The sequence below is a fragment of the Macaca nemestrina genome, chromosome 3, assembly GCF_043159975.1.
Source record: "Macaca nemestrina isolate mMacNem1 chromosome 3, mMacNem.hap1, whole genome shotgun sequence".
NCBI lineage: Eukaryota > Metazoa > Chordata > Mammalia > Primates > Cercopithecidae > Macaca > Macaca nemestrina.
In genome coordinates this window covers 190,129,254-190,156,026 of record NC_092127.1, presented here as the reverse complement: position 1 = coordinate 190,156,026, position 26,773 = coordinate 190,129,254, and the positions used below count along the sequence as shown (strand labels likewise).

General features: G+C 44.5%; 1 protein-coding gene and 1 long non-coding RNA gene across 8 annotated transcripts in view; one reads left to right on the top strand and one right to left on the bottom strand.

Annotated features, from left to right (window-relative positions):
• Positions 1-26,773, top strand: part of LOC105483855 (family with sequence similarity 193 member A) — a 198,178-nt gene that overhangs the window by 60,560 nt on the left and 110,845 nt on the right. For all 7 annotated transcript variants that reach the window (XM_071093911.1, XM_071093910.1, XM_071093912.1 and 4 more), the window contains exon 2: positions 771-1,016. In XM_071093911.1, the coding sequence (XP_070950012.1) occupies positions 771-1,016 (246 nt within the window). The remainder of the gene's footprint in view (positions 1-770; positions 1,017-26,773) is intronic.
• On the bottom strand, positions 14,114-25,914 carry LOC105483853 (uncharacterized). Its single transcript, XR_988619.3, has 3 exons — positions 25,776-25,914; positions 24,804-24,957; positions 14,114-14,253 (listed from the first exon to the last, which is right to left on the bottom strand). It is a non-coding gene; the product is annotated as an uncharacterized lncRNA (long non-coding RNA).

Here is a 26,773-nt window from a genome sequence, read left to right as displayed (position 1 = left end):
CGTAAGCTGCTGTGCCCAGCCTTCAGTTTCTTTTTCTGTATTTGTGTTTTAAAGGCTAATTTTATTTTATTTTTTGATAGAGTGGGTGGTTATCTTTTGAGAGGTTTTAAGGTATAATAATCTTGCCTTTTTCTTCTACCTCTAAGGCCTCTTCCCCTTGCCCCACATTGTAGGACCTATTTGAAAATGCAGATGTTTATTTACATCAGGTGATAGGAGATGAGCTCAGCATCATTATTGCTGGGCCTGGATGGGAGGCTGGGCCTTGGATGTGCAGCTGCCATCATTTCCCTGTTTATCTTGAATCTGGAATTTGGACAGCCCACCTCAGAGATGGTTTAGATCTGCAGACACACTTAAGCCAGAATTGCCATCTTGGGCCTGAGCCCTGGTATACAGACGCCTCTAGAATAGTGGTTTCAGACTTTGTTGGTGGTAACCAGTTCTGGTAAACAGTCTGAAAATCGAGGCTGATAATTTCTAGCATGTGGTGGAAAAGTAATACAGAAGTCAAGGTGAAGGGGTTAATTGGACAATTTTCTAACTCGTACTATCTAAGATTTTCTTTATGGCACTGTTATTTTATTTGAAGTATTATGAATTTCTAGAACATTAGGTTTAGTTTTATTCAATAAATGTCCTATTTTATGTTTCTGTATATAAGCATACACATGCATTTTAGTTTTAGTTTTACAACTATACATGTATTTTAATATTGGCTTTATAGACGAGGTTTTGAAAATAGAATTTTTTTTTTTTTTCTATTCCAGACTCCTTTTAATTTTGGCATGAATCATAGGACACCACCCTACCCCGCTGGGGATTATTGTCTTCTGTGCAGAAGTGAACGGAAAGACTCCTCATTCTTAGAGAGTGGAATTAAGACTGCGAGCAAATTGGCCCTTTCCATGGCTCCCAAGGGCAACAGTGTGCTGCACCTGCCGCTATGGGTGTGCCCGGACTGCCGCAGGACCGTGGAGAAGGAGGAGAGGCATGGCGGCCTTGACCAGCCAGTGGTGAGTGGCTGCCAGCACAGGCAGCGCAGGGTGTTGGCTCCCCCGACCCCAGGTTATGGGGCCAGCTGGCAGTGAAAGAAATGGATTTGCTTTTGCTTCAGAGGGCACTCCCTCCTGCATCACCTTCTAGTCTGTTCCTCCTGGTCTTCCCTGCCGACACTGCAGTAGGTGGCAGGACACCTGCCTGCCTTGTCTGGACATAATTCAGTCGTCAAGCTTTGTGGCCCTGAAGGGTGATTTTTGGCTTTGAGCTTAGTATTTCTTTGGTGGTGCAGTTTCTTGAAAAGGGAGTACAGTTTTCATGTGTTTAGTTCTCGGCAATTCGACATGCAGGTTAATTCTTTATCCGAGGCAGCTCTTAAGCCTGGCCTTCCCCTTTACTTGTTTGTGCCGCTTCAGCCTCTTGGAGGCCACAGCAAGGCCAGCAGGCTTGGCTGGGAAGACCACACCCTTACTCTCATCTTTGACCGGATGGAGTTTTGGTGGGCCCTTGTTCCGGGCAGGCTTTCACATGTGCTGTTTGGGATCTGGAAGGAGTTGGCTTTTGCAACTGTGTGAGGTCCCACATTCTAGGGCTCTTCTGTGCCCTTTGATTTCTGCTTGCAAGTGGCTAATTATTGTCTGAGCTCTTCTTTTCCTTCTGATACCTTGCTATGTGCAGCCAGGAAGCATGTGCATTCCCTGCTCCTCTGTTTTCTCCTGCAGAACTGCCTTGGGGAAGTCCTGGTGACAGTCTGAAGAGCATGTCCCCACTGCCTGGTGTGGGTTTCCATCTTTTCTGGCCTTAGAGGCGTGCTCCATCTCCAGGGCCAGTTTCTATCCTTGGGGTCTCATTGTCTGCATTACTTTCTCACTTGGTCCCTCCCACACGTCCCCCTTTCCTGCTGTACTTCTCTTCCTAGCACTTCTTTCTTTCTTTCTTTCTTTCTTTTTTTTTTTTTTTGAGACGGAGTCTCGCTGTGGCACCCAGGCTGGAGTGCAGTGGCGCGATCTGGCTCACTGCAAGCTCCACCTCCCAGGTTCACGCCATTGTCCTGCCTCAGCCTCCCTAGTAACTGGGACTACAGGCGCCCGCCACCACGCCCGGCTAATTTTTTTTTTTGTATTTTTAGTAGAGATGGGGTTTCACCGTGTTAGCCAGGATGGTCTCGATCTCCTGACCTTGTGATCCGCCCACCTCGGCCTCCCAAAGTGCTGGGATTACAGGCGTGAGGCACCGCGCCCGGCACTAGCACTTATTTCTAACATACTATGTATTTTACTTACTCATTTGGTTTGCTTTCTTCTTCATTAGAATATAAACTCCACAAAGGCAGCTATTTTTATGGTTTTCTTTGTGTGGTTTTCATTCGTTTGTTTACCAATACCATTTGCTTTGCTTTTTGTGGTGTTTTTTTTGTTTGTTTGTTTTCTCCTTAAACTTTGTCAGCTCTTCTTCCAATTCCAGCCAGGCTCTTGTATTTCAGCCTGCCTCTGCCCTTGGGAACAAGCTTCTGCTGTTTGCCCTGGTTCAGAGGCCAGTGGAAGTGCCTATGGTTCCCTGCAGTTCATCTTGCCTGGGTTGGGGGAGGATCTCATTTCCCAGCCCCTGGCTTGTCTTGGTAATGGATAGTTTGTCAAATGAGCCTTTCTGTCCTCACCAGAAACAGTGACCTTGGGAACAGCAGAGGTGTAGTGCTGACCTGTGTTTGTGGACTCAGACCATCTGTTGCTTTGTAGGTCGGCTTCTTTGTTGGAGCTGGCCTTTAAAAAAATAATATAATTTACCTTCCATTAAGATTCACTTTTTTTTTGCTTAAAAAATGTTCACTACTATAGTTAAGCTACAGAACATTTGCATCACCCCATAAAGTTCTCTTGTTCCTCTTGGTAGTCACTTCCCTTTCCCCGCACTAGCCTCTGTTAACCGCTGACCTGAATTTTTTTTTTTTTTTTTTTTTTTTTTGAGACAGTCTCACTCTGTCACCCAGGCTGGAGTGCAGTTGCACTATCCTGGCTCACTACAACCTTTGCCTCCCGGGTTCAAGCAATTCTTCTGCCTCAGCCTCCCCGGTAACTGGGACTACAGGCGCCTGCCACCACCACGCCTAGCTAATTTTTGTATTTTTGGTACAGACGGGGTTTCACCATGTTGGCCAGTATGGTCTCGATCTCTTGACCTCGTGATCTGCCTGCCTCTGCCTCCCATAGTGATTATAGGCATGAGCCACCGCATCCAGCCTGACCTGATTTTTTCCTACAGTTTTGCTTTTTTCAGAGTGTCACATACACTTCTGTAACTTGCATGATGCTTTTGAGAGTCATCCAAAATGTTGCATGCATCCGTAGTTTCTCTTTTTCATTGAGTAATTGTACAGATAAACCAATTTATGCATTCACCAATTAATTGATGGATGTTTGTGTTGCTCCCACATTTGGGCTATTTTGAAAAAAGCTGCTATGAACATTATTTTTCTTTCTGTGGACATCCTTTTTTTTTTTTTTTTTTTTGAGACAGAGTCTCACTTAGTCGCCCAGGCTGGAGTGCAATGGCGCGATCTCGGCTCACTGCAAGCTCCGCCTCCCGGGTTCATGCCATTCTCCTGCCTCAGCCTCCCGAGTAGCTGGGACTACAGGCGCCCGCCGCCTCGCCCGGCTAATTTTTTGCATTTTTAGTAGAGACGGGGTTTCACCGTGTTAGCCAGGATGGTCTCGATCTCCTGACCTCGTGATCCGCCCGCCTCGGCCTCCCAAAGTGCTGGGATTACAGGCGTGAGCCACCGCGCCCGGCCATCTGTGGACATCCTTTTTATGTGTTGCTGGATTGATTTGCTAAAGTTATGTTAATGATTTTTGCATCTGTGCTCATGAAGGCTATCTGTCTGTAGGCCTCTTATCTTATAGTGGTCTTTGGGGCCTCATAAAATGAGTTGGAATGTGTTCCTGTTTCTTCTCCTTTCTGGAAGAGTTTGTTAGAATTGGTATTATCTCTTCCTTAAACGTTATTGGTTCTTGCTTTCTGTTTCTCTTGTTCTGTTTGGTCAAATGCCAGACAGTGTGCAGAGAGCGTCAGGCTGAAGTTGTTTCCTGTTGTGCACCTGGGAGGCCAGGTCAGTCCAGTTGGCCTCAGCTGGGCTGTCTCTAGCACTGTGTGTGCTTGTGTGGGCCTGTAGAGGGGAGTTTCTCTCTACTACCTCCTTGGCAAGCTCTCCGATGGTGGCACCTTCTCAGTGCCCTCCTCTAGCCTGACTCTTGGGCAGCTCTCTGCTCACGGCCTTGGGGGCAGCTTTCCCAGCGAGCCTGCCTCTGCCCGGTGGCAGCCAGACTCTGCCTTGTATCTGCAGGGGTCTGACCGGCCCCGTGTCTTGTGCTGGTCCTGGCCTGTGTGTGGCACATGCCTTTCTCCAGGACAAGGAGAAAGGCATGTTCCCTTCCTCTCAGCTAGTGGATTAGCCTGGAGACTTGGGCGCAGGTCTCCTGGGAATGAGTGGGAACGTTTCTTTTGGGGCTTTCCAGGAGTTAAACTCCCACACTTGACACTCTCAACCTTTCAGAATTTGTTTAAAGTTCAGCTGTTTTTTTCTAACCACTTTTATGGCCTCCTTCCACTTTCCTTCCTCTGCCAAAGGTGAAACAGTAAGTGTGTCCCGTTCTCCCTGGAGGGGCTGCTGCAGTTTGTTGTGTAATTCCCTCCGGCAGCCTGGTCACTTCAGCCCTCCAATGGCCCAGAGATAGGATTTTATCATTTGTCCTGCTCTGGCTCATCCTTGGGGTCAGGGCTCGCCCTCCCTCCACTTGCTGCATCCAGAGGGGAAGTGGGTCTGAATTGCTGTCCTCTAGATAAGCATTCTGTTATCAGCAGTTGTAGGAGAATATTGGTGGGAATTTCTCTTGAATCCTACCTGACAGTTGCATGTTGCAGATTTCTCTGGAGACCTCTTCTTCCAAGACTGACCCATCCTAGCATCATGTCCTAGACATTGTCATGTCTGGAAACCTAAGAAATCTCCATTTCAAACTTTCATCTTGATCATTGTCTTTGTAGCTCACTTGCTTGACTGTCTTCTCTTGCCATAGTTTTTTTTTTTTTTTTTTTTTGAGACAGAGTCTTGCTCTGTTGCCCAGGCTGGAGTGCAGTGGCATGATCTCAGCTCACTGCAGCCTCACTTCCTGGGTTCAAGAGACTATCGTGCCTCAACCTCCCAAGTAGCTGGGACTATAGGCATGTGCCATCACACCTGGCTAATTTTTTTTTCTTTTTTCTTTTTTCTTTTCTTTTCTTTTTTTTTTTTTTTTTTTTTTTGAGACACAGTCTTGCTCTGTTACCCAGGCTGGAGTGCAGTAGTGCGATGTTGGCTCACTGCAACCTCCGCCTCCTGGGTTCAAGCGATTCTCATGCCTCACCCTCCCAAGTACCTGGGACTATAGGCGTGCAACACCACACCTGGTTGATTTTTGTATTTTTAGTAGAGATAGGGTTTTGCTATGATGGCTACACTGGTCTCAAACTCCTGGCCTCAAATGATCCACCTACCTTGGCTTCCCAAAGTGCTGGGATTACAGTCGTGAGCCACTGTGCCCGACCTGCCATAGTTCTTTGACCTCATCCATCCCTATCAGTCCACGGATTCCATTCCTGTTCTGTTTATCATGTCTCCCTGACCTCACTTCTAGGAGCCTGAGTTCCCTGACTTGACACTGTGGCTCTTCCATGGCTCTCAGGCAAAGGCCCTGAACTTTTTTTGGTTATGCTGGTCCAGCCCTATCTCTTCCCTCCATGTGGCAGAATATGCCTGGAGAAAATTGCTGGCCTCAGTTTACTGCTTCCTCCTAATAATTTCATGACTCCAAGCCATGCATAGGCATCTAGTGCATTTTTCTGGCTTAAGTACCTCCCTAAACTCCTTGGCAGGAACCCTTCCTTTTCCTTGCTTGTTAGACTACCTGTACCCTCTTCACCCACCCCTTGCTCAGCTCAGCTATTGACCTTCATGCTTCAGGGAGAAAATCAAAGCTAACGTTGGGCACCTTCCTGTATCACCTCCAAAACCCCATAGCTGAGGGCATTTTCTCCTCTCTTTCCTCTCCAAGGCCCACCCCCACTGGGCTTTCAAGTGCCTATCTGTTTTCATCTTCTTCAAGACTTTGTTGCTTTGATTATTGTTTTCCTCTGCCTTGGCCCATGACCAGTGGAATGCAAATACTCTGGGGCTACTCATTTATGAATGACCCACCTTTGGCCTCACCTCCCCTTCACAGCCATGTGTGTCTCTAGATAGATTTTAAAGTTGTGGTTCACTTTCTTTAATGGTTAAAATCTTGTCAAGTTAGTTTTGGTAAGTTATATTCTAAGAAATTGTCAGAGTTGCCGGCCGATGTGGCACATGCCTGTAGTTCCGGCTACACAGGAGACTGAGGCAGGAGGGTCACTTGAGCCCAGGAGTTCTGGGCTGTTGTGTGGTATGACAGCGCCAGTGTACTGCACTCTGGGCAGCACAGTGAGACCCTATCCCTTTTAAAAAAAGAAAAAAAGAAAAATTGGCAGAGTTACTGGTATAAAGTTTTGTGTAATGGTCTCTTTTCACTTCCTACCTGATTTGTAGATTTGACTTTTTATTCTTTTTTTTTTGTATTTTTCCCCCTAAGATGGAGTCTCGCTCTGTCACCCAGGCTGGAGTGCAGTGGTGCGATCTTGGCTTACTGCAACCTCTGCCTCCCGGATTCAAGCGATTCTGGTGACTCAGCCTCCCAAGTAGCTGGGACTACAGGCACGTACCACCACGCCCAGCTAATTTTTTTTTTTTTTCCTGCTAATTTTTTGTATTTTTAGTAGAGACTGGGTTTCACCATGTTGGCCAGGCTGTTCTCTAACTCCTGACCTCAGGTGATCTGCCCACCTTGGTCTCCCAAAGTGCTGGGATTACAAGCCTGAGCCACCATGCCCAGCGACTTTTTATTTCTCATTATTTGTGCTTGCTTTCTTTTTTTTTTTTTTTTTGAGACGGAGTCTCACGCTGTTGCCCAGGCTGGAGTGCAGTGGCGCGATCTCGACTCACTGCAAGCTCCGCCTCCCGGGTTCCCGCCATTCTCCTGCCTCAGCTTCCTGAGTAGCTGGGACTACAGGCGCCCGCCACCGCGCCCGGCTAATTTTTTGTATTTTTAGTAGAGACGGGGTTTCACTGTGGTCTTGATCTCCTGACCTTGTGATCCGCCCGCCTCGGCCTCCCAAAGTGCTGGGATTACAGGCTTAAGCCACCGCGCCCGGCCCGTGCTTGCTTTCTTTTTCTTTTAAACTAGTTTTGTTAGAAGTCTGTCAGTTTTGGCCCAGCACAGTGGCTCACACTTCTGACCATAGTCTTTGGGAGGCCGAAGCAGGAGGGTTGCTTGAGGCCAGGAGTTCAAGACCAACCTGGCCAACACAGCAAGACTCTGTCTATATAAAAAAATATATATAGGCCAGACATGGTGGCTCACGCCTGTAATCCCAGCACTTTGGGAGGCTGAGGTGGGTGGATCACAAGGTCAGGACAGGGAGACCATCCTGGCTAACAAGGTGAAACCCCGTCTCTACCAAAAATACAAAAATTAGCCAGGCATAGTGGCGGGCATCTGTAGTCCCAGCTACTGGGGAGGCTGAGGCAGGAGAATGGCGTGAACCTGGGAGGCAGAGCTGGCAGTGAGCTGAGATTGTGCTCCTGCACTCCAGCCTGGGTGACAGAGTGAGACTCTGTCTCAAAAAAAAAAAAAAAACAAAAAACAACCAAAAAAAAGTCTATCAGTTTTGTCTTTTCAAAGAAGCAGTTTTTAACTTTTAAAATGCTTTTACTTTGTCTATTTAATTAATTACTGCTTTGTATTATTATTATTTTTAAGATAGAGTCTTGCTTTGTTGCCCAGGCTGGAATGCAGTGGCGTGATCTTGGCTCACTATAACCTCCCCCTCAGCCTCCTGAGTAGCTGGGACTACAGGCATGCACCACTGTGCCCAGCTAATTTTTGTATTTTTAGTAGAGACAGAGTTTTGCCATGTTGCTCAGGCTAGTTTCAAACTCCTGACCTCAAGTGACCCTCCCGCCTCGGCCTCCCAAAGTACTGGGTTGACAGGCGTGAGCCACTGCACCCAGGCAATTGTTGCTATTTTATATTCATGCATTATAAAATAGCATGTATATAAAATTAATAAACGTGCTGTATATTAATATTTGATTAGTTAATGCTCTGGTGAATGTGATATTAAAAAGATTTTTTTAGAGGCCCAAAAGAGAACAGTGCAAAGTTAGTTTCCTCTGGCTCTCTTTCTTTATCCTGTTTGCCTTCCCAGAGGCTTCCACTGTTGGCAGATGCTTGAATCTTCCTCTAGAGATTTTCTGTTCTTTTTTTTTTTTTTTTTTTTTTTTAAAGACAGTTTCGCTATTATCTCCCATGCTGGAGTATAATTGCATGATCTCGGCTCACAGAAACCTCCACCTCATGAGTTCAAATGATACTCCTGCCTTCGCCTCCTGACTAGCTAGGATTATAGGCATGTGCCACCAACCCAGCTAATTTTTGTATTTTTAGTAGAGACTGGGATTCACCACGTTGGCCAGGCTGGTCTTGAACTCCTGACCTCGGGTGATCCACCCACCTTGGCCTCCCAAAGTGCATGAGGCCGGCCATGTGCCATGTGTGTTTTTTTTTGTTTTGTTTTGTTTTTTGTTTTTTGTTTGTTTGTTTTTGAGAAGGAGCCTCTTTCTGTCACCCAGGCTGGAGTGCAGTGGCATCATCTTGGCTCACTGAAAGCTCCGCCTTCCGGATTCACGCCGTTCTCCTGTCTCAGCCTCCCCTGTAGCTGGAACTACAGGTGCCTGCCACCACGCCTAGCTAATTTTTTGGTTTTTTTTTTTTTTTTTTTTTTTTTTTTTTTTTAGTAGAGACTGGGTTTCACCGTGTTAGCCAGGATTGTCTCAATTTCCTGACCTTGTGATCTGCCCGCCTCGGCCTCCCAAAATGTTGGGATTACAGGCGTGAGCCCCCGCACCTGGCCTTTTTTTTTTTTTTTTTTTTTTTTGCAGATGGAGTTTCGCTCTTGTTGCCCAGGCTGGAGTGCGGTGGCGTGATCTTGGCTTACCACAACCTCTGCCTCCTGGGTTCAAGCCATTCTCCTGCCTCAGCCTCCCAGTAGCTGGGATTACAGGCATGCACCACCACGCCCGGCTAATTTTTTTTTTTTTTTTTTTTTTTTTTTTTGAGACGGAGTCTTGCTCAGTCACCCAGGCTGGAGTGCAGTGGCACAATCTCGGCTCACTGCAAGCTCCGCCTCCCGGGTTCACGCCATTCTCCTGCCTCAGCCTCCCAAGTAGTTGGGACTACAAGTGCCTGTCACCACGCCCGGCTAATTTGTTTTGTATTTTTAGTAGAGGGGGGATTTCACCATGTTAACCAGGATGGTCTCGATCTCCTGACCTCGTGATCCACCCGCCTTGGCCTCCCAAAGTGCTGGAATTGCAGGTATGAGTCACTGCACCCGGCCGATTTTCATTATTTTCTAATTTTTATTATTCTGTTTTCACCCGTGAATTATTTAGAAGTATGTGTAAGTATCCAAACACACATCTCTTGAATTATTATTATTATTATTATTATTATTATTATTTTGAGACGGAATCTCACTCTGTCACCCAGACTGGAGTGTAGTGGCACGATCTTGGCTCACTGCAACCTCTGTCTTCTGGGTTCAGGTGATTCTCATACCTCAGCCTCCCGAGCAGCTGGGATTACAGGCATGTATCACCACGCCTGGCTAATTTTTGTATTTTTAGTAGAGACAGGGTTTCACCTTGTTGGCCAGGCTAGTCTCAGACTCCTGACCTCAGGTGATCCGCCTCAGCCTCCCAGCGTGCTGAAATTTCAGGCGTGAGCCACCACGCGCAGCCACTTGAATTACTTTTAATCATACTGACTTTTAATTTAACACTGTTATAGTTGAAAATCATGGTCTGTATTTTAGTGATTCCTTATTAATCAGCTGTATTTGCTAGTTCTGATACATAGTTACTTTTTAAAAAATAGTTTGTGCTGGAAAATAATGTTTTCTCTGAGTTTAAGTGGAAGGCTCAGGACCTCATTAATTGTGTTCTTAAATCAGTCTGTGTTTCTGTGGTTTTATTACTTTTTTGTGCTTAATCTGTCAATTTCTGAGTGATATTTAAAATATCTTACTATGAATGTGTCTTTTTCCTTTCTTCCTTAAAAAATTTCTGTTTTTGCTTTACGTGTTTCAAGACTGTGCTGGGTAGAATACAGGTTAAAATTATTAAGTCTTCGTGTATCATTCCTGTTACTGCATGGACCCATCTGTGGTCATGCCTTTCTCCTGAAGGGTGTTGTTTTCCGTTTGTTTAGCTGTGGGAGCTCCCTCCCATTCTTTTTTTTTTTTTTTTTTTTGCACATCTGCACATCCTTTTAATTTTGACTTCTTTGTGTTAGTCTGTTTAGGTGTTCTCATGCAGTATATATAGAGGTAGACTTTATGTGGTTTTAACTGAGAGTCTGCTTCTTTTCTTCTTTCTTTTCTTCTTTCTTTTCTTTTTTCTTTCTTTTCTTTCTTCCTTTCTTCCTTTCTTCTTCCTCTCCCTTTCTTCTTCCTCTCTTCCTCTCTTTCTTTCTCTCTCTCTTTCTTTTCTTTTTCTTTTTCTTTTCTTTTCTTTTTTGATGGCAAGGTCTCACTCTGTCACCCAGGCTGGAGTGCAGTGGTGCGAAAACAGCTCACTGCAGCCTCGACTTCCTGGGCTCGAGTGATTCTCCCAGCTTAGCCTCCCGAGTAGCTGGGACTACAGTTGCATGCCAACAGTCCTGGCTAAGTATTTATTTATTTTTTTAAAGTTTTTGTAGAGATGGGTCCCTACTGTGTTGCCCAGGCTGGTCTTGAACTCCTGTGCTCAAGCGATCCTACAGCCTTGGCCTCTCCAAGTGCTGACATTACGGGTGTGAGCCACCATGCCCAGCCGAGAGTCTGTATCTTAAATGGTGAAATCAATCCTTGTCACTTACTGTAATGGTTAATAGATGTGGGGTTGCCGGGCGCAGTGGCTCACGCCTGTAATCCCAGCACTTTGGGAGGCCGAGGCGGGCGGATCACGAGGTCATTCTGGCTAACACGGTGAAACTCCGTCTCTACTAAAAGTATAAAAATTAACCGGGCGTGGTGGTGGGCACCTGTAGTCCCAGCTTCTCGGGAGGCTGAGACAGGAGAATGATGTGGACCCGGAAGGCGATGGAGCTTGCAGTGAGCAGAGATCGCGCCACTGCACTCCAGCCTGGGCGACAGAGCGAGACTCCGTCTCAAAAAAAGAAATAGATGTGGGATTGTTTCTGCTACCATGCAGGTCAGAAATCAAGCATTGCCCTTAACCCAGATCCCTTCTTGAACCCCTTCCAGTCATTACCCTGTTGCACCAAGTTCACACTTGCCGCCTGCTCCCAGTCCTCACTCCTACTTTTCTTTGTTATACCACTTGAGCATCTACCCACAAACATTGTAGTACAGTTTTTCTGGTGTTTTGAATTTTACAGAAATATAATCATACTGTATGTGTTATTTTGCTCAGCATTGTGTCTGAGAGTCATAATCTTGTTTCTCTATTTTCATTGCTAGATGCCGTCTTCCTTTATGAACATGTTGCATTTTAGTTGTTTCCAAATCTTGCTGATCGTGGAGCACACATGACATTCTGTTGTCTATAAATGAAGAAATTGCTGAGTCATAGGTGGTTTATATTCTTAACTGATTACATGTTAAGATCAATAGCATGTTTTTAAATAAAAACTATTTTCCAAAAACAAGAATGGTTTAGTAAATAGGGCCAGTCACAGCAACTCATGCCTGTAATCCCAGCACTTTGGGAAGCCAAGACGGACGGATCACCTGAGGTCAGGAGTTCCCAGACCAGCCTGGCCAACATGGCAAAACCTCGTCTCTACTAAAAGTACAAAATTAGCCAGCCATGGTGGCACACGCCTGTAATCCCAGCTACTTGGGAGGCTGAGGCAGGAGAATCACTTGAACCAGGGAGCTGGAGGTTGCAGTGAGCTGAGATCGCACCACTGCACTCTAGCCTAGGCAACAGAGTGAGACTCTGTCTCAAAAAAAAAAAAAAAAAAAAAAAAAGAATGGTTTAGTAAGTAGAGTGGCAGTGTTTTGTATTTTTTTCAAACCTCTTTTTTTTTTTTTTTTTTTTTTTTTTGAGACGGTGTGCCTGTCACCCAGGCTGGAGTACAGTGGCATGATCTCAGCTCACTGCAACCTCTGCTGCCCGGGTTCAAGGAATTCTCCTGCCTCAGCCTCCCATGTCGCTGGGATTACAGGTGCCTGCCACTATGCCCGGCTAATTTTTGTATTTTTAATAGAGATGGGGGTTTCACCATCTTGGTCAGGCTGGTCTTGAAATCCTGACCTCGTGATCCACCCACCTCTGCCTCCCAAAGTGCTGGGATTACAGACGTGAGCCACCGCATCCTCTTTAATATCTGAATGATAGAACAAAGCTGGGTTCTTATATCTGCCTCTGTGTGGAACCTGTTGTGATAGGTTGTTCTGATTGAAGTATTTGAACAAATATTTTGTTGACTTTTTTAGAGAATTGTGAGTATTTTTCTTTGATGCTGTATCAAACCATGACAAGTTAGTTTCTCAAGAGTTAGGCGTAGTGTAGAAACTAAAACCAATTAGTGGCTTTTCCCTACACTGTTATGTGAAAGTCCATTCGTCTGTCTTGTCCTCTGAATGGATATCTTGCCCATGCATGGCTTGTAACATCACATGTTGGTTATTTGTAAAGTATTGGTTTACTAAGGTAGACAGATTTTCCTGACATTAATACTTTTCATCATTATTTTTAAAAAATCATATTTGTTACAAAAAAATAATGTTTGTTAATATCACCACTGATCTCATCAGAAAGTTCTTTAAATGTTGAGTTTTCAAGCCCACAGTGGCAGGTGCAAGTTTTCCAGAGTTCTAATTCTTGCTCAGAAAAATGATGGTGATAAGAAAAGCTTATGGTCCCAAATAATGCCAAATTGCCTTGAAGTGACAGACTCACTTTGTTCATCTTGGAAAATGTCTGACAAATATCCAAGTCCAAATAACCATAGTTTGGCCCATCATTCACTCTTTTGAAGTAAAACTGAACGTTTCACAGGTGAAGGGCCATTCACCTCCCAGTGCACAGTGAGATTCCTTGAGGCCGGCTCCTCCTGGGACATGCCGGAGAAATGCTTCATGTGTACTTCCCACTTCCTCACGCAGAGTAGTCAGAAGACTTGTGCTCAGGGGTGGAGATTTATACAAAATAATTATTTTTACTGCATCAAGGACATTCTTAAGTGAAACTGGCTTTTTTCCCCCCTCACAGCTCTGAAGCGTGTGGCAGTGAAGAATGCAGCAGCCACTGGCATGCTTTGCTCCTACAGTCTTCGTCCTTGCACTGGCGCTTAGCTCTTTTCCCCACCATTGTTTTTGCCCTGTCCGTGCGAATGTCAGCACAGTGAAAAAGGCAGAGGAAATTTTGGTACTAATTTGAAAATAGTTTTGACTCGTGGGCCTGCTGAAGGGGGTTAGAGTGAAAATCCTATTTTGCTAGCCATTAGTAGTTAACCACAGATTTCTTTCTGTCTGGTGATACATATTTAACATAGGTACCAACCAGATTTTTTTCTAGTATTTGGAAAATAATGCTTTCCCTTCTAATTCTTCATTATAGCTTTAACACTGAAATTTGTCAGAGAACTTAATTATCAATGATATGTTCAGGTTGGCGACTAGGCTTACAGCATGGCCTTAACCTTGCTGCAGCTCTAGGCTGTGCTGGACCATCTGAATGGGGTCCTCGGACCATACTCTGAGAACCACATCTCTGTTGGGTTGTCTTTTTCTTATTGACTTGTGAGATTTCTTTATATACACTCAGTAGTAGCTCTTTATTGGTTATATGTGTTGCAGATATTGCCTGTTTTTTTTTTTGTCTGTCTTTCACTGTGTGATGGTGTTGCTTATGAACACAGATTCTTTTTTTTTTTTTTTTTTTTTTTTTTTTAACTTTGAGATGCTACCAGGGCAGCCACTCCCCACAGCCCCTGCTGGGGTCTGAATGTGCACAACGCACTTCACATCCGGGCGTGCAGCATAAATTGCAGCGTGTAAGGTGTAGCCAGCTTGATTTACTCCCAGATTAGTGCTTCTACGATCTACTATATCTCCTTGTAGATTGATCTTAACCTGAAAATTAAAAAAAATATTTTTTTAAATATCAGGAGGACTTCATTTTTCTTTTCTGTTTTCGAGACAGTAGCTCTCTCCCAGTATGGAGTGCGGTGGTGCAATCCCGATTCTCTGCAGCCTTCACCTCCCGTGTTCAAGCAGTCCTTCTGCCTCAGTCTCCTGACTAGCTGAGACTACAGGTGCGCACCACCATGCCTGGCTAATTTTTGTATTTATAGTATAGATGGGATTTTGCCATGTTGTTCAGGCTGATCTCAAACTCCTGGGCTCGATCAGTCTCCCTCTGTTGCCCTGGCTGGACCTCAGATGATCTGCCTGCCGCAGCCTCCCAAAGTGCCGGGATTACAGGAGTGAGCCACTGAACCCAGCCAAATATGATCATGAACCAGGGGTAGTGGGAAGCATGTTTAGATCGTGGGCAGGTCAGCAGTATGCCCATGGGCTTTGCCACCAGAGTCCTATGTCCTGGTGTGCCTCGGTACACTGTTTGCCACGGGCTTTGAGGAGGGTGTTGGTTGGCTTAATAACATTCTATCTCGGGCCCAGAAGTAGCCCCCTGAAGGAGAAATTGAGACAGGGAAGAGAAATGGGATGGTTGAGACATTTTTGCATAGTCCTGCAAGGGGACAGGCCTAACTAAAAAAATCTTGCTCCATAATAGTCAGGACCAAGCCTGTGTTGAACTTAGCAGTTTGGTTTCAGCTAATCATTCACCTGTCTCTTTAAAATACAGTTGTTAATTCGAAGTCATCTTTTTTTTTTTTTTTTTTGATATGGAGTCTCGCTCTGTCGCCCAGGCTGGAGTGCAGTGGCGCCATCTCGACTCACTACAAGCTCCGCCTCCCGGGTTCACGCCATTCTCCTGCCTCAGCCTCCCGAGTAGCTGGGAATACAGGCGCCACCACCACGCCCGGCTAATTGTATTTTTAGTAGAAACGGGGTTTCACCGTGTTAGGATGGTCTCGATCTCCTGACCTCGTGATCCACCCGTCTTGGCCTCCCAAAGTGCTGGGATTACAGGCATGAGCCACTGCATCCGGCTGAATTTCACCATTTTAAAAATATTTCACTTTAAACCACCTTGAGTTTTTATAGTTATATAAAAGCTAAAAGACATGTTATGTTGCATTTTAACATTTGCATATGTTTAAGTAACAAAAATAATTTTAGTCTGGTGGGAGATGTGGTAAGGGGGATGGCACTTTGGGGTAATTATTTATTCTTTAAAGGGCCCTGAACTCAAGCATCCTGTCATAAAGAAGACTACTCGGCAAGTAGTCTTACGTTTCTATTTTTCTGTTTTTTTTTTTTTTTTTTTTTTTTTTTTGAGACAGAGTCTTGCTCTGCTGCCCAGGCTGGAGTGCAGTGGCGTGATCTTGGCTCACTGCAAGCTCCGCCTCCCGGGTTCACGCCATTCTCCTGCCTCAGCCTCCCGAGTAGCTGGGACTACAGGCGCCCGCCACCTCGCCCGGCTAGTTTTTTTGTATTTTTTAGTAGAGACGGGGTTTCACTGTGTCAGCCAGGATGGTCTCGATCTCCTGACCTCGTGATCCGCCCGTCTCGGCCTCCCAAAGTGCTGGGATTACAGGCTTGAGCCACCGCGCCCGGCCTATTTTTCTGTTTTCAAGGCTGTTTTAGACTCCATTCTGATTATGGGCATTAGCAATTGTTGTCTTTATTCTCATATATTATTAAAACGTAAGTTGCATTTTACACTAAGGAACCAGATTCTCCAGTAGTTATTATTATGCCCATAAATTAATCAAGGCATATAGTTCCAACTTGAACCAGCTGTTTAAATTTGCTGGCCTAGGGGCGTGGTGGCTCACACCTGTAATCTAGCACTTTGGGAGGCCAAGGTGGGCGGATCATGAGGTCAGGAGATCGAGACCATCCTGGCTAACACAGAGAAACCCCGTCTCTAACAAAAATATAAAAAATTAGCTGGGTGTGGTGGCGTGCACCTGTAGTCCCAGCTACTCAGGAGGCTGAGGCAGGAGAATCCCTCTAACTTGGGAGGCGGAGGTTTCAGTGAGCTGAGATGGCGCCACAGCACTCCAGCCAGGCGACAGAGCGAGACTCCTCAAAAAAAAAAAAAAAGAGTTTGCTGGCCGGGCGCAGTGGCTCACACCTGTAATCCCAGCACTTTGGAGGGCCGAGGCAGGTGGATCATCTGAAGTCAGGAGATTGGGACCATCCTGGCCAACATGATGAAACCCCATCTCTACCAAAAATACAAAAATTAGCTGGGCATGGTGGCAGGTACCTGTAATTCCAGCTACTCAGGAGGCTGAGGCAGGAGAATCACATGTGAGAGTTCCAGCTGATCTTCATACTTGCCAAGTGCTTGATATTGGCAGTCTTTACTTATAGCCATTCTAGTGGTTTGTAGTGTTATCCTTCATTATGGTTTTAATCTGCGTTTTCTTAACGACTTGTTGAGCATCTTTTCATGTACCTATTTTCCATTTGTATCTCTTTGGTAAAGTGGCTGTTCAGATCTTCTGCTCATTTTTATTGAGTTGTCTTAATGAGCTGTGAGATATTTTTATATAATCTCAATACAAGCCCTTTATTAGACAGGCTTCACAAACATTTTCTCTCAGTGTGTGACTGGCATTTTCATTATACAGCGCTGTCCTCTGAAGAGCAAAAGTTTTATATTTTGATCAGATCCAATTTGTGTTTTTAAATGATTTTGTGCTTTTGTGTTCAGTGTAAGAAATCTTTGCTGCTCAAGGTTATAAAGATTTTTTTGCCCTGGCCAGGCGCGGTGGCTTACGCCTGTAATCCTAGCACTTTGGGAGGCGGATCACAAGACCAGCCTGACCAACATGGAGAAACTCTGTCTCTACTAAAACTACAAAAATTAGCTGAGGATGGTGGCACACACCTGTAATCCTAGCTACTTGGGAGGCTGAAACAGGAGAATCACTTGAACCCAGGAAGTGGAAGTTGCAGTGAGCTGAGATTGCACCACTGTACTCCAGCCTGGGTGACAGAGCAAGACTCCATCTCAAGAAAAAAAAAAAAGGTTTTTTTTGCTGTTTGTTTTTTTCGGTCTTAATAGTTTTAGCATATACATTTAGGTCTGTGAGCCAGCCACCTTGAATGAAGCTTTTATCTGTTGTAAGGGTTAAGAGTCATCTTTTTTTGCATATTGATATCCAATCGTTCAGAATGATTTATTGAAAAGACAATTTTATCTCATTGAATTACTTTGGGACCTTTGTCAAAACTCAGTTGGTCCTGTATGTATGGAACTATTATTGGATGCTATGTTCCACTTTACATATATACCTGTTCCTTTGCCAGTACCATACTATCCTGATTCTTGAAGCTATTTATAGTAAGTCATGAAATTACGTAGATGTCTGCCAACTTTCTTCTTTTTCAAAAGTGGTTTCGATATATTAGATCCTTTGCGTTGCTATGTAAACTTTAGAGCCAGCTTGTCAGGTTCTACAGAAGAGCCTGTTGGGATTTTAATTGGCATCTATAGATCAATTTGGGGGAGAATTGACATCTTAGCAATATTGAGTCTTCAAGTCTAAGGAACATGGTAAAACTCTTCATTTATTTAGGTCATTTAAGTTTATTTTCAGCATTGTTTTGTAGTCTTCAATATATGTATGTAGTCTTTGCACATCAGTATATTAAAAATTTTCTGGACAGGCACGGTGGCTCATATCTGTAATCCAGCACTTTGGGAGTCCTACACAGGTGGATCGCTTGAGGCCAGGAGTTTAAGACCAGTCTGGGCAACATAGTGAGATCCTGGCTTTACAAAAAATAAATACATTTTCCCAAAGTATTTTATATTTTCTTGCTATTTTAAATGTACTCTAAAAAGTTTCAATATTTGTTTATTGCTAGTACATAGAAATTCAGTTTTTTTTTTTGTTTTTTTTTTTTTGTTTTTTTTTTTTAGGGGGAGGGATATTGGCCATATATACTGTGAAAACTTACTAGTTCTGTGGGCCTTTTGGTAGATTCCTTAGGATTTTCTTTCTTTTCTTTCTTCCTCTTTTTCTTTTTTTGACAGAGTTTTGCTCTTGTTGCCCAGGCTGGAGTGCAATGGCGCCATCTCAGCCCAACACAACCTCCACCTCCTGGGTTCAAGCGATTCTCCTGCCTCAGCCTCCCAAGTAGCTGGGATTACAGTCATGTGCCACCATGCTTAGCTATTTTTAGTAGAGACAGGGTTTCTCCATTTTGGTCAGGCTGGTCTCGAACTCCTGACCTCAGGTGATCCTCCCTCCTTGACCTCCCAGAGTGCTGGGATTATAGGTGTGAGCCACCATGCCTGGCCTTTTTTTTTTTTTTTTTTCCTTTCTTTTGAAACAGAGTCTCGCTTTATAGCCCAGGCTGGAGTATAGTGGCATGATCTCGGCTCACTGCAACCTCTGCCTCTTGGGTCCCAGTTCAAGCAATTCTCTTGCCTCTCAGCCCCCCGAGTAGTGGGATTACAGGTGCACACCACTGTGCCCAGCTAATTTTTGTATTTTTAGTAGAGATGGAGTTTCACCATGTTGACAGGCTGGTCTTGAATTCCTGGCCTCGTGATCCACACGCGTTGGCCTCCCAAAGTGCTGGGATTACAGGCCTGAGCCACTGCGCCCGGCCTTCCTTAAAATTTTCTGTGTAGATGATCATGTCGTCTACACATAATGTGTTTCTTCCTTTGCAATCTGTATATCTTCATTTTTTCTTGCCCAATTCCACTGACTAGGTCTTCCAATGTGAGATTGAATAGGAGTGGTGTGAGCAGGCATCCTTCTCTTCCTCACGATCTTAGGGGAAAGCATTTGGTCTTTTATCATGTAGTATAGATCAGATTGAGGAAATTTACTTACATTTTTAGTTTGCTAAGAATTATCATTATGAATAGATATTGACTTTTGTCATACTCTCTACATCTGTTGAGATGATAACAGAGTTTTCCTTTTTAGTTAATGAAATAAATTATGGTGATTTTCAAAATGTTGGAAAACCTTGCATTCCTGGGATAACCCACATTTGATTGTGATGTATTATCTTTTTGCTAGGTTGCTGGATTGGATTTACTAATGTTTTGTTAAGGATTATTGTGTCTATGTTCATGAAGGATATTAGTCTATAAATTTCTTGTGTCATGTCTTTGTGTGGTTTTGATGTTAGGCTAATACTTCGTTTATAAAATGAGCTAGGATGTATTTTCTCTTTGATTTTCCAGAAAGGAAAAGTTTGTGTAAAATTAGCATTATTTCTACCTTAAGTGTTTGGGAGGATTCACCAGTAAAGCTATCTTGGTCTGAAGTTGCTTTATTGGGAAGATTTTGAACTACAAGTTCAATTCATTTGATAGAGGCTATCTGTTTCTTTGTTAGTGAACTGTGCTAGTTTTTGTCTTTAAGGAAATTTGCCCATTTTATATTAAATGTTGTGACATAAAGTTGTTCAGAATATTTATTATCTTCTTAATTTTCATAGAATCTGTAGTGATTGCTTCACTCTTCTTGTTATTCCTGATACCAGTTTTTTTGAGTTTTCTCTTTTTTCCCGCTAAGACTGGCTAGATAATTTAACTGATCTTTTCAAAGAACCACGTTTTGTTTTAATTCCTTCTCCATTTTCTTTTTTGTTAATTTTGCTCTTTATTAATTTCATTCCTCTACTTATTTTTTATTTATTTATTTATTTTTAAGAGCAGTCAAACGAAGCAGTGGGAGTCAAGAAGGAACAAAGAAATCTGTAGTGGTTGTGAACAGTTAGTTATCAACAGCACTGCATTTGTACCAGCCTGTTTTGGTTTCTTAAGGTGGAAGTTTACATCGTTTTATCTGAGACCTTTCTTCTTTTCTAATGTGTTTAATTCTATACATTTCTTTTAAAATTTGCACCAATCACACAGGATCTATAAGTTTTTGTCTAAGCATTCCTTTAGCTGCATCCCACAAATTCTGATACGTAATGGTTTTCATTCTACTCAAAATATTTTATAATTGCCTTTATGATTTGTTCATTGACCCATGTTTTGTTCAGAAGTATGTTTTTATTTTATTTTTTATTATTTTTTTGAGACAGAGCCCCTCTCTTGTCACCGGGCTGGAGTGCAGTGGCGCAATGTTGGCTCGCTGCAACCTCTGCCTCCCGGGTTCAAGCAATTCTCCTGATTCAGTCTCCCAAGTAGCTGGTACTACAGGCATGCGCCACCATGCCCAGCTAATTTTTGTATTTTTTGTAGTGATGGGGTTTCACCATGTTGGCCAGGATGGTCTTGATCTCCTGACCTCGTGATCTGCCTGCCTCGGCCTCCCAAAGTGCTGGGATTACAGGTGCGAGCCACCGTGCTCAGCCTATTTTATTTTTTTAGACAGAGTCTCTCTCTACGCCCAGGCTGGAGTGCAGTGGCACGATCTCAGTTCACTGCAACCTCTGCCTCCCAGGTTCAAGTGATTCTCCTGCCTCAGCCTTCTGAGTAGCTGGGATTACACGTGCACGCCACCATGCCCTGCTAATGTTTGTATTTTAGTAGAGATGGTGTTGCCCAGGCTGGTCTTGAACTCCTGAGCTTGGGCAGTCTACACGCTTCAGCCTCCCAAAGTGCTTGGGTTAAGGCGTGAGCCACCACGCCCAGCCGAAACTTCTAAATGTAACTATGGATTGGTATATTTCTTTCAATTTCTACTTTATGTATTTTGAGCTCTGTTGTTAAAGTATTTACCATTTAGCACTGTTATTTCTAATTGTTGAATTAATGCCACCGTCGTCATCATCAGCATCATCATCTCCCTCTTTGTTGTTACTGATACTCCTTGTTGTGAAGCAAATTTTGTCTTATACTGAGAGCCACCTAGCCTTTTTTGATTAGTGTGTACAAGGAATATGGCTTCCCAACCTTTCTTTTTAACCTCTTTATCATCTCTTGTAGCTTAGGAGCTCTTGCTTTTTTAAAGACCAGTCTGACCTTCTCTGCTAATAATTGTAGTATTTACACTCTTTCCCTTTAATGTAATTATTGATCTGTTTGGGTTTAAACATACCATCTTGCATTTTTTTCTCCTATTTTTCCCATCTGTTATTTGTTACTCTTTTAAATGAATTTTTTTTGAAACGGGGTCTCACTCTGTCATCCAGGCTGGAGTGCAGTGGCGCGTGATCTCTGCTCACTGCAAGCTCCATCTCCCAGGTTCATGCCATTCTCCCACCTCAGCCTCCCGAGTAGCTGGGACTATAGGCACCCGCACCATGCCTGGCTAATTTTGTTTTTGTATTTTTAGTAGAGACGGAGTTTCATTGTGTTAGCCAGGATGATCTCGATCTCCTGACCTCATGATCTGCCCTCCTCAGCCTCCCAAAGTGCTGGGATTACAGGTGTGAGCCACCATGCCCATCCAATGAATTGAATATTTTAAGTGGCTGGGCGTGGTGGCTCTCGCCTGTAACCCTAGCACTTAGGGAGGCTGAGGCGGGCGGATTACCCAAGCTCAGGAGTTCGAGACCAGCCTGAGCAACACGAAGAAACCCCATCTCTACTAAAATGCAAACATTAGCTGGGTGTGGTGGCATGTGCCTGTAATCCCAGCTACTCGGGAGGCTGAGGCAGGAGAATTGCTTGAACCCAGGAGGCGGAGGTTGCAGTGAGCTGAGATGCGCCACTGCACTCGGGGTAACAGAGCGAGACTCCATCTCCAAAAAAATTTTTTTTAAAAATGAATATTTTTTTATCCATGTGTTGGTCAGAAGTATGTTTTTATTTTATTTTATTATTATTATTTTTTGAGACAGAGTCTCACTCTGCGCCCAGGCTGGAGTGCAGTAGCGCCATCTCAGTTCACTGCAGCCTCTGCCTCCCGGGTTCAAGTGATTCTCCTGCCTCAACCTCCCACGTAGCTGGGATTACAGGCACCTACCACTGCATCCGGCAAATTTTTTTATTTTTAGTAGAGGCGGGGTTTCACTTCTTGGCCAGGCTAATCTCGATCTCCTGACCTAGTGATCCACCTGCCTCACCCTCCCAAAGTGCTGGAATGACAGGTGTGAGCCACCATGTCCGGCCTATGAATATTTTAAATTCTTCCATTTTGTCTCCTGTTGACCTTACTACCTGTATTTCTTTTTCTTTGTTTTATAATTTTTTAGCTATAGCTTCCACTTTTCAGCCTCTACTCTCAAAGAATAGCATACCACTTCTCATGTAGTGTAAGTACCTCACAGTAGTACACTTGGAGCACCACCATTTCTGGTGCTAATGTTGTGTATTTTTCTTACATGTATTTATACACCTCAGCATACATTGTGGTGGGTTTTTTTTTTTTCCGCTTGCTTTAAATAGCTAATTATCTTTTTTAAAAGACCTTATAAATAAGTTCTTGACCCACATCTTTATCATGTGTGGTGCTCCCCATTCCTTTGTGTAGATTCACTTTTCATTTGGTATTATTTTTTCTCTATCTCAAGAACTGCCTTTAACATTTCCTGTAGGCCAAGGAAGCTTCTGTTTGAAAGCTTTTATTTTGCCTTTGTTTTAAAAAGATATTTCTGTTTGGAATTTGAGGTTGTTGGTCATTTCTTTCCTGGCCTCCCCAGTTTGTGAGGAGAAACATGTTGTCATCCTTATCTTTGCTCCTGCATGTGTAGGGTGGTGACTCATTTTCCTCTGCTTCTGAGATTGGCGCTTTGTCACTGGTTTTCAGCAATTTGACGGTGACGGACCTCTGTGCTTTGCTTTGTGTTTAGTGTGCTTTGGGTTAATTGAACTTGTAGTGAGTGTGGGCTTATGTGTGTGAGTTTATAGTTTCATCAAATTTAGAAATATTTCAAGTATTTCTTCACATAGTCCTCTTTTTTTCTGGGATGTTAGACATCTTGAGTTTGTCCTACAAATGCTTTGTCCATTTTTTTGGTCTTTTCTGTGCTTCATTTTGGATTATTTAATTAATTAATTTATTTATTTCGAGACAGAGTCTTGCTCTGTTGCCCAGGCCCAGTGCAATGGTACGATCTCGGCTCACTACAACCTCCGCCTCCTGGGTTCAAGTGATTCTCCTGCCTCAGCCTCCTGAGTAGCTGGGATTATAGGCATGCGCCACCATACCCAGCTAATTTTGTATTTTTAGTAGGGACGGAGTTTCTCCATGTTGGTCAGGGTGGTTTCGAACTCCTGACCTCAGGTAATCCGCCCACGCTTGTTCTCCCAAAGTGCTGGGATTACAGGTGTGAGCTACCGCGCCTGGCCAATTTTTGTATTTTTTAGTAGAGGTGGGGTTTCACCATGTTGGTCAGACTGGTCTTGAACTCCTGACCTCAGGTGATCCACCCACCTTGGCCTCCCAAAGTGCTGGGATTATAGGCGTGAGACACCGTGCCTGGCCTGGATTATTTTTATTGCCTGTGTTCAGGTTTATTGGTATTCTGATCTGCTTAATCTGCCAAGTCTATTTAGTGTATTTTTTTCTTTTATATCTTATTTATCAGCTCTGGAAGTTTCATTTGATTTACTTATTGACATCTTCAGTTTCTCTTCCCATCATGTTTATTTTTCCTTTGTTTCTTGAACATACGGAGTTTCTTTATAATTGCCAATTTTAGATTCTTGACTGTTAGTTGTATCATCTCTGTTTTTTGGGAGATCTGTTTCTTTTTTATTTTTTCGAGATGGAGTCCTCGCTCTGTCACCCAGGCTGGAGTGCAATGGTGCGATCTCGGCTCCCTGCAACCTCTGCCTCCTGGGTTCAAATGATTCTCCTGCTTCAGCCTCCTGAGTAGCTGGGATTACAGGCACGTGCCACCACACCCAGCTAATTTTTGTATTTTTAGTAGAGATGGGGTTTCATCATGTTGGCCAGGCTGCTCTCAAACTCCTGACCTCAGGTGATCTGCCTGCCTCTGCCTCCCAAAGTGCTGGGATTACAGGCGTGAGCCACCATGCCTGGCCTGGGGAATTTATCTCCCTCCCTCCCTCCCTCCCTCCTTCCCTCCCTTTCTTTCTCTCTCTCTCTCTTTCTTTCTTTTTTGAGATAGTGTCTCTCTCTGTCACCCAGGCTGGAGTGCAGTGGCACGATCTAGCAGTGGCACGATCTAGTCTCACTGCAACCCCCCTTCCTCAGTTCAAACGATTCTCCTGCCTTAGCCTCTTGAGTGGCTGGGATTGCAGGCTTGTGCCTCCATGCCTGGCTACATTTTGTATTTTTAGTAGAGACGGGATTTTGCCGTCTTGGTCAGGCTGGTCTTGAACTCCTGACCTCAAGTGATCCACTCGCCTCATCCTCTGAAAGTGCTGGGATTACAAGCGTGAGCCACCACACCTGGCCTGGGGGATCTGTTTCTACAGATTGGCTTTTCCTCCTTCTTAAGAGTCATTGTCCTGCTTTTGATTTTGTTACTGGATGGTGGACATTGTGAATTTTACATTGTTAATAGCTGGATTTTGTTATTTTTCTTTTAAATTGTGTTAGACTTGGGTGAAACGTGACTGAGGTTAAATCTGTATATTGTGAGTTCTATAATGGGACACATTTAAGGATTTAATATGTAGTCATCACGTACCCTATTTTAAGACTTACCTTCATCTCGTCTCCAGGAAATGTTGCTTTCAAGTTCTTGATTGCTCTTCTGAGTGTACTGCGTTCCAGCCATCATCATAGGTGCTGATGTACCATAGTGAGCGAGTAGATAGGTTGTGGCTCTCATGAACTGATTTTCCAGTGTTGAAGACAGCTAAAAAAAACAAGAACGCGAGTAGAACACCGGGATTTCAGATAGCAGTTTAATAGGGATTAACTGGGATGTTTAGGTTGATGGGGAAGCCAGAGCTCAGGAGATGGGCACTGCACCCATAATCAGAACAAGCACGTGTTTAACATAAAGATAATTAACAAGTGGTGGGGTGCGGTGGCTCACGCCTGTAATCAGCACCTTGGGAGGCTGAGGCAGGCGGATCACCTGAGGTCAGGAGTTGGGAGACCAGCCTGGCCAACGTGGTGAAACCCCTGTCTCTACTAAAAATACAGAAATTAGCCCGGCGTGGTGGTGAGCTCCCATAATCCCAGCTACTTGGGGCTGAGACAGGAGAATCGTTTGAACCCAGGAGGCGGAGGCTGCAGTGAGCTGAGATCACAGCATTGCACTCCAGCCTGGGCAAGAAGAGTGCAACTCAAAGTAATTAACAAGTAGCAAGAGGTCAGCCACCCAGATCTGTGAAGTGAACCCTAAAGAGTATGGCCAGGGCAGATCTAGGGGGCAGCCACTAATGGGAGCTTAGGGAGGGGACTCGAGAAAGGAACAAACTTGGAAGAGGCCCTGACATGGAGGGGGTATTGTTATGCCCCACTGGGTAGCAGAGAGGCTCCCTGAGGTCCTGCAGGCGCTGGGACTGAGTGCTGGAGAGTGCTTGCCTCTCAGTCCCCTGCACACCACTGACGAGGAGCTGCCTCGGGGTAAGAGCAAGATGAGAAAAGCACAGGAACCTGGAGGGAGACCCCTTCTTCAGTGTCCCTGTAGCACCTTCCACCCACACGACCACAGATTGTACCTACCTGCTGGCAGAGGAGAAATGTTTATAGGGTGCAGCTCCTTTGTTGTAAGTGTGGTGAAGAAGGGTAGATTTGGAGTTGAGAGGCAAAAAAATCATTTGGCTCAACCAGCCTCCCTGAGTAGGTGATCTTTTTGCTGAGGCCTACCTAATGGGACAGCACTCTACAGTCTACCAGAAGCCAGTCAGAGGCTCATGGGCTAAGGGTACGAGGCAAAGGGAGCGAGGGCAGTGACTTAAAAGCAGAACTTTGACCTCAGCAGCCTTGAAAGCTGTGGTAAGAAATACAGTGTTTGCTCCTAAGTGATAACAGAGGAGCAGTTACAGTGCTCCTCTGTGTTAACAGAGGAGTGATACAGTGTTTGCTCCTAAGGAGAACAGAGGTTTTATGTTGGGAGCTCTGTGATGTCACTCTGCTGCTGCCTGGAGAATGCATGATTAGCAGGTACCTGTGGAAATAAGTGTGCCACTAGAGAGAGGCAGTGCAGCTGTGCAGGCAAGAGGTAGGTAATGATGGCTTAGACTGGGTTAGAAGCAGTGGAGGAAGAATGAGTGGATTGTGGAGGTATTTAGGATTGAGGTGGAGTGGACAACTTTGCTGTTAGATGGCTGTGGGATGGAGGAGACTGTGAACCTTGCTTGTTGAAGGGAACGGACCCGCTTAGGAAACAGCCTCCTCTACCACTGCCCTCTTCTTGTCCTACCATGCCTCATCAATCAGAACCCCATGGCCTTCCAGCCACTTTTGGTATGGGAGTAGCCTCATTTTCAGGTACTCAGGTCCAGTCTACATAAAAACCTAAATATGGCTGAGCATGTTGGCTCACGCCTGTAATCACAGCACTTTTGGAAACGAAGGCAGGTGGATCACTTGAGCTCAGGAGTTTGAGACCAACCTGATCACCATAGTGAAACCCTGTGTCTACCAAAAATACAAAAAGTTAGCCAGGCGTGGTGACGCACGCCTATGGTCCCAGGTGCTCAGGAGGCTGAGGTGAGACG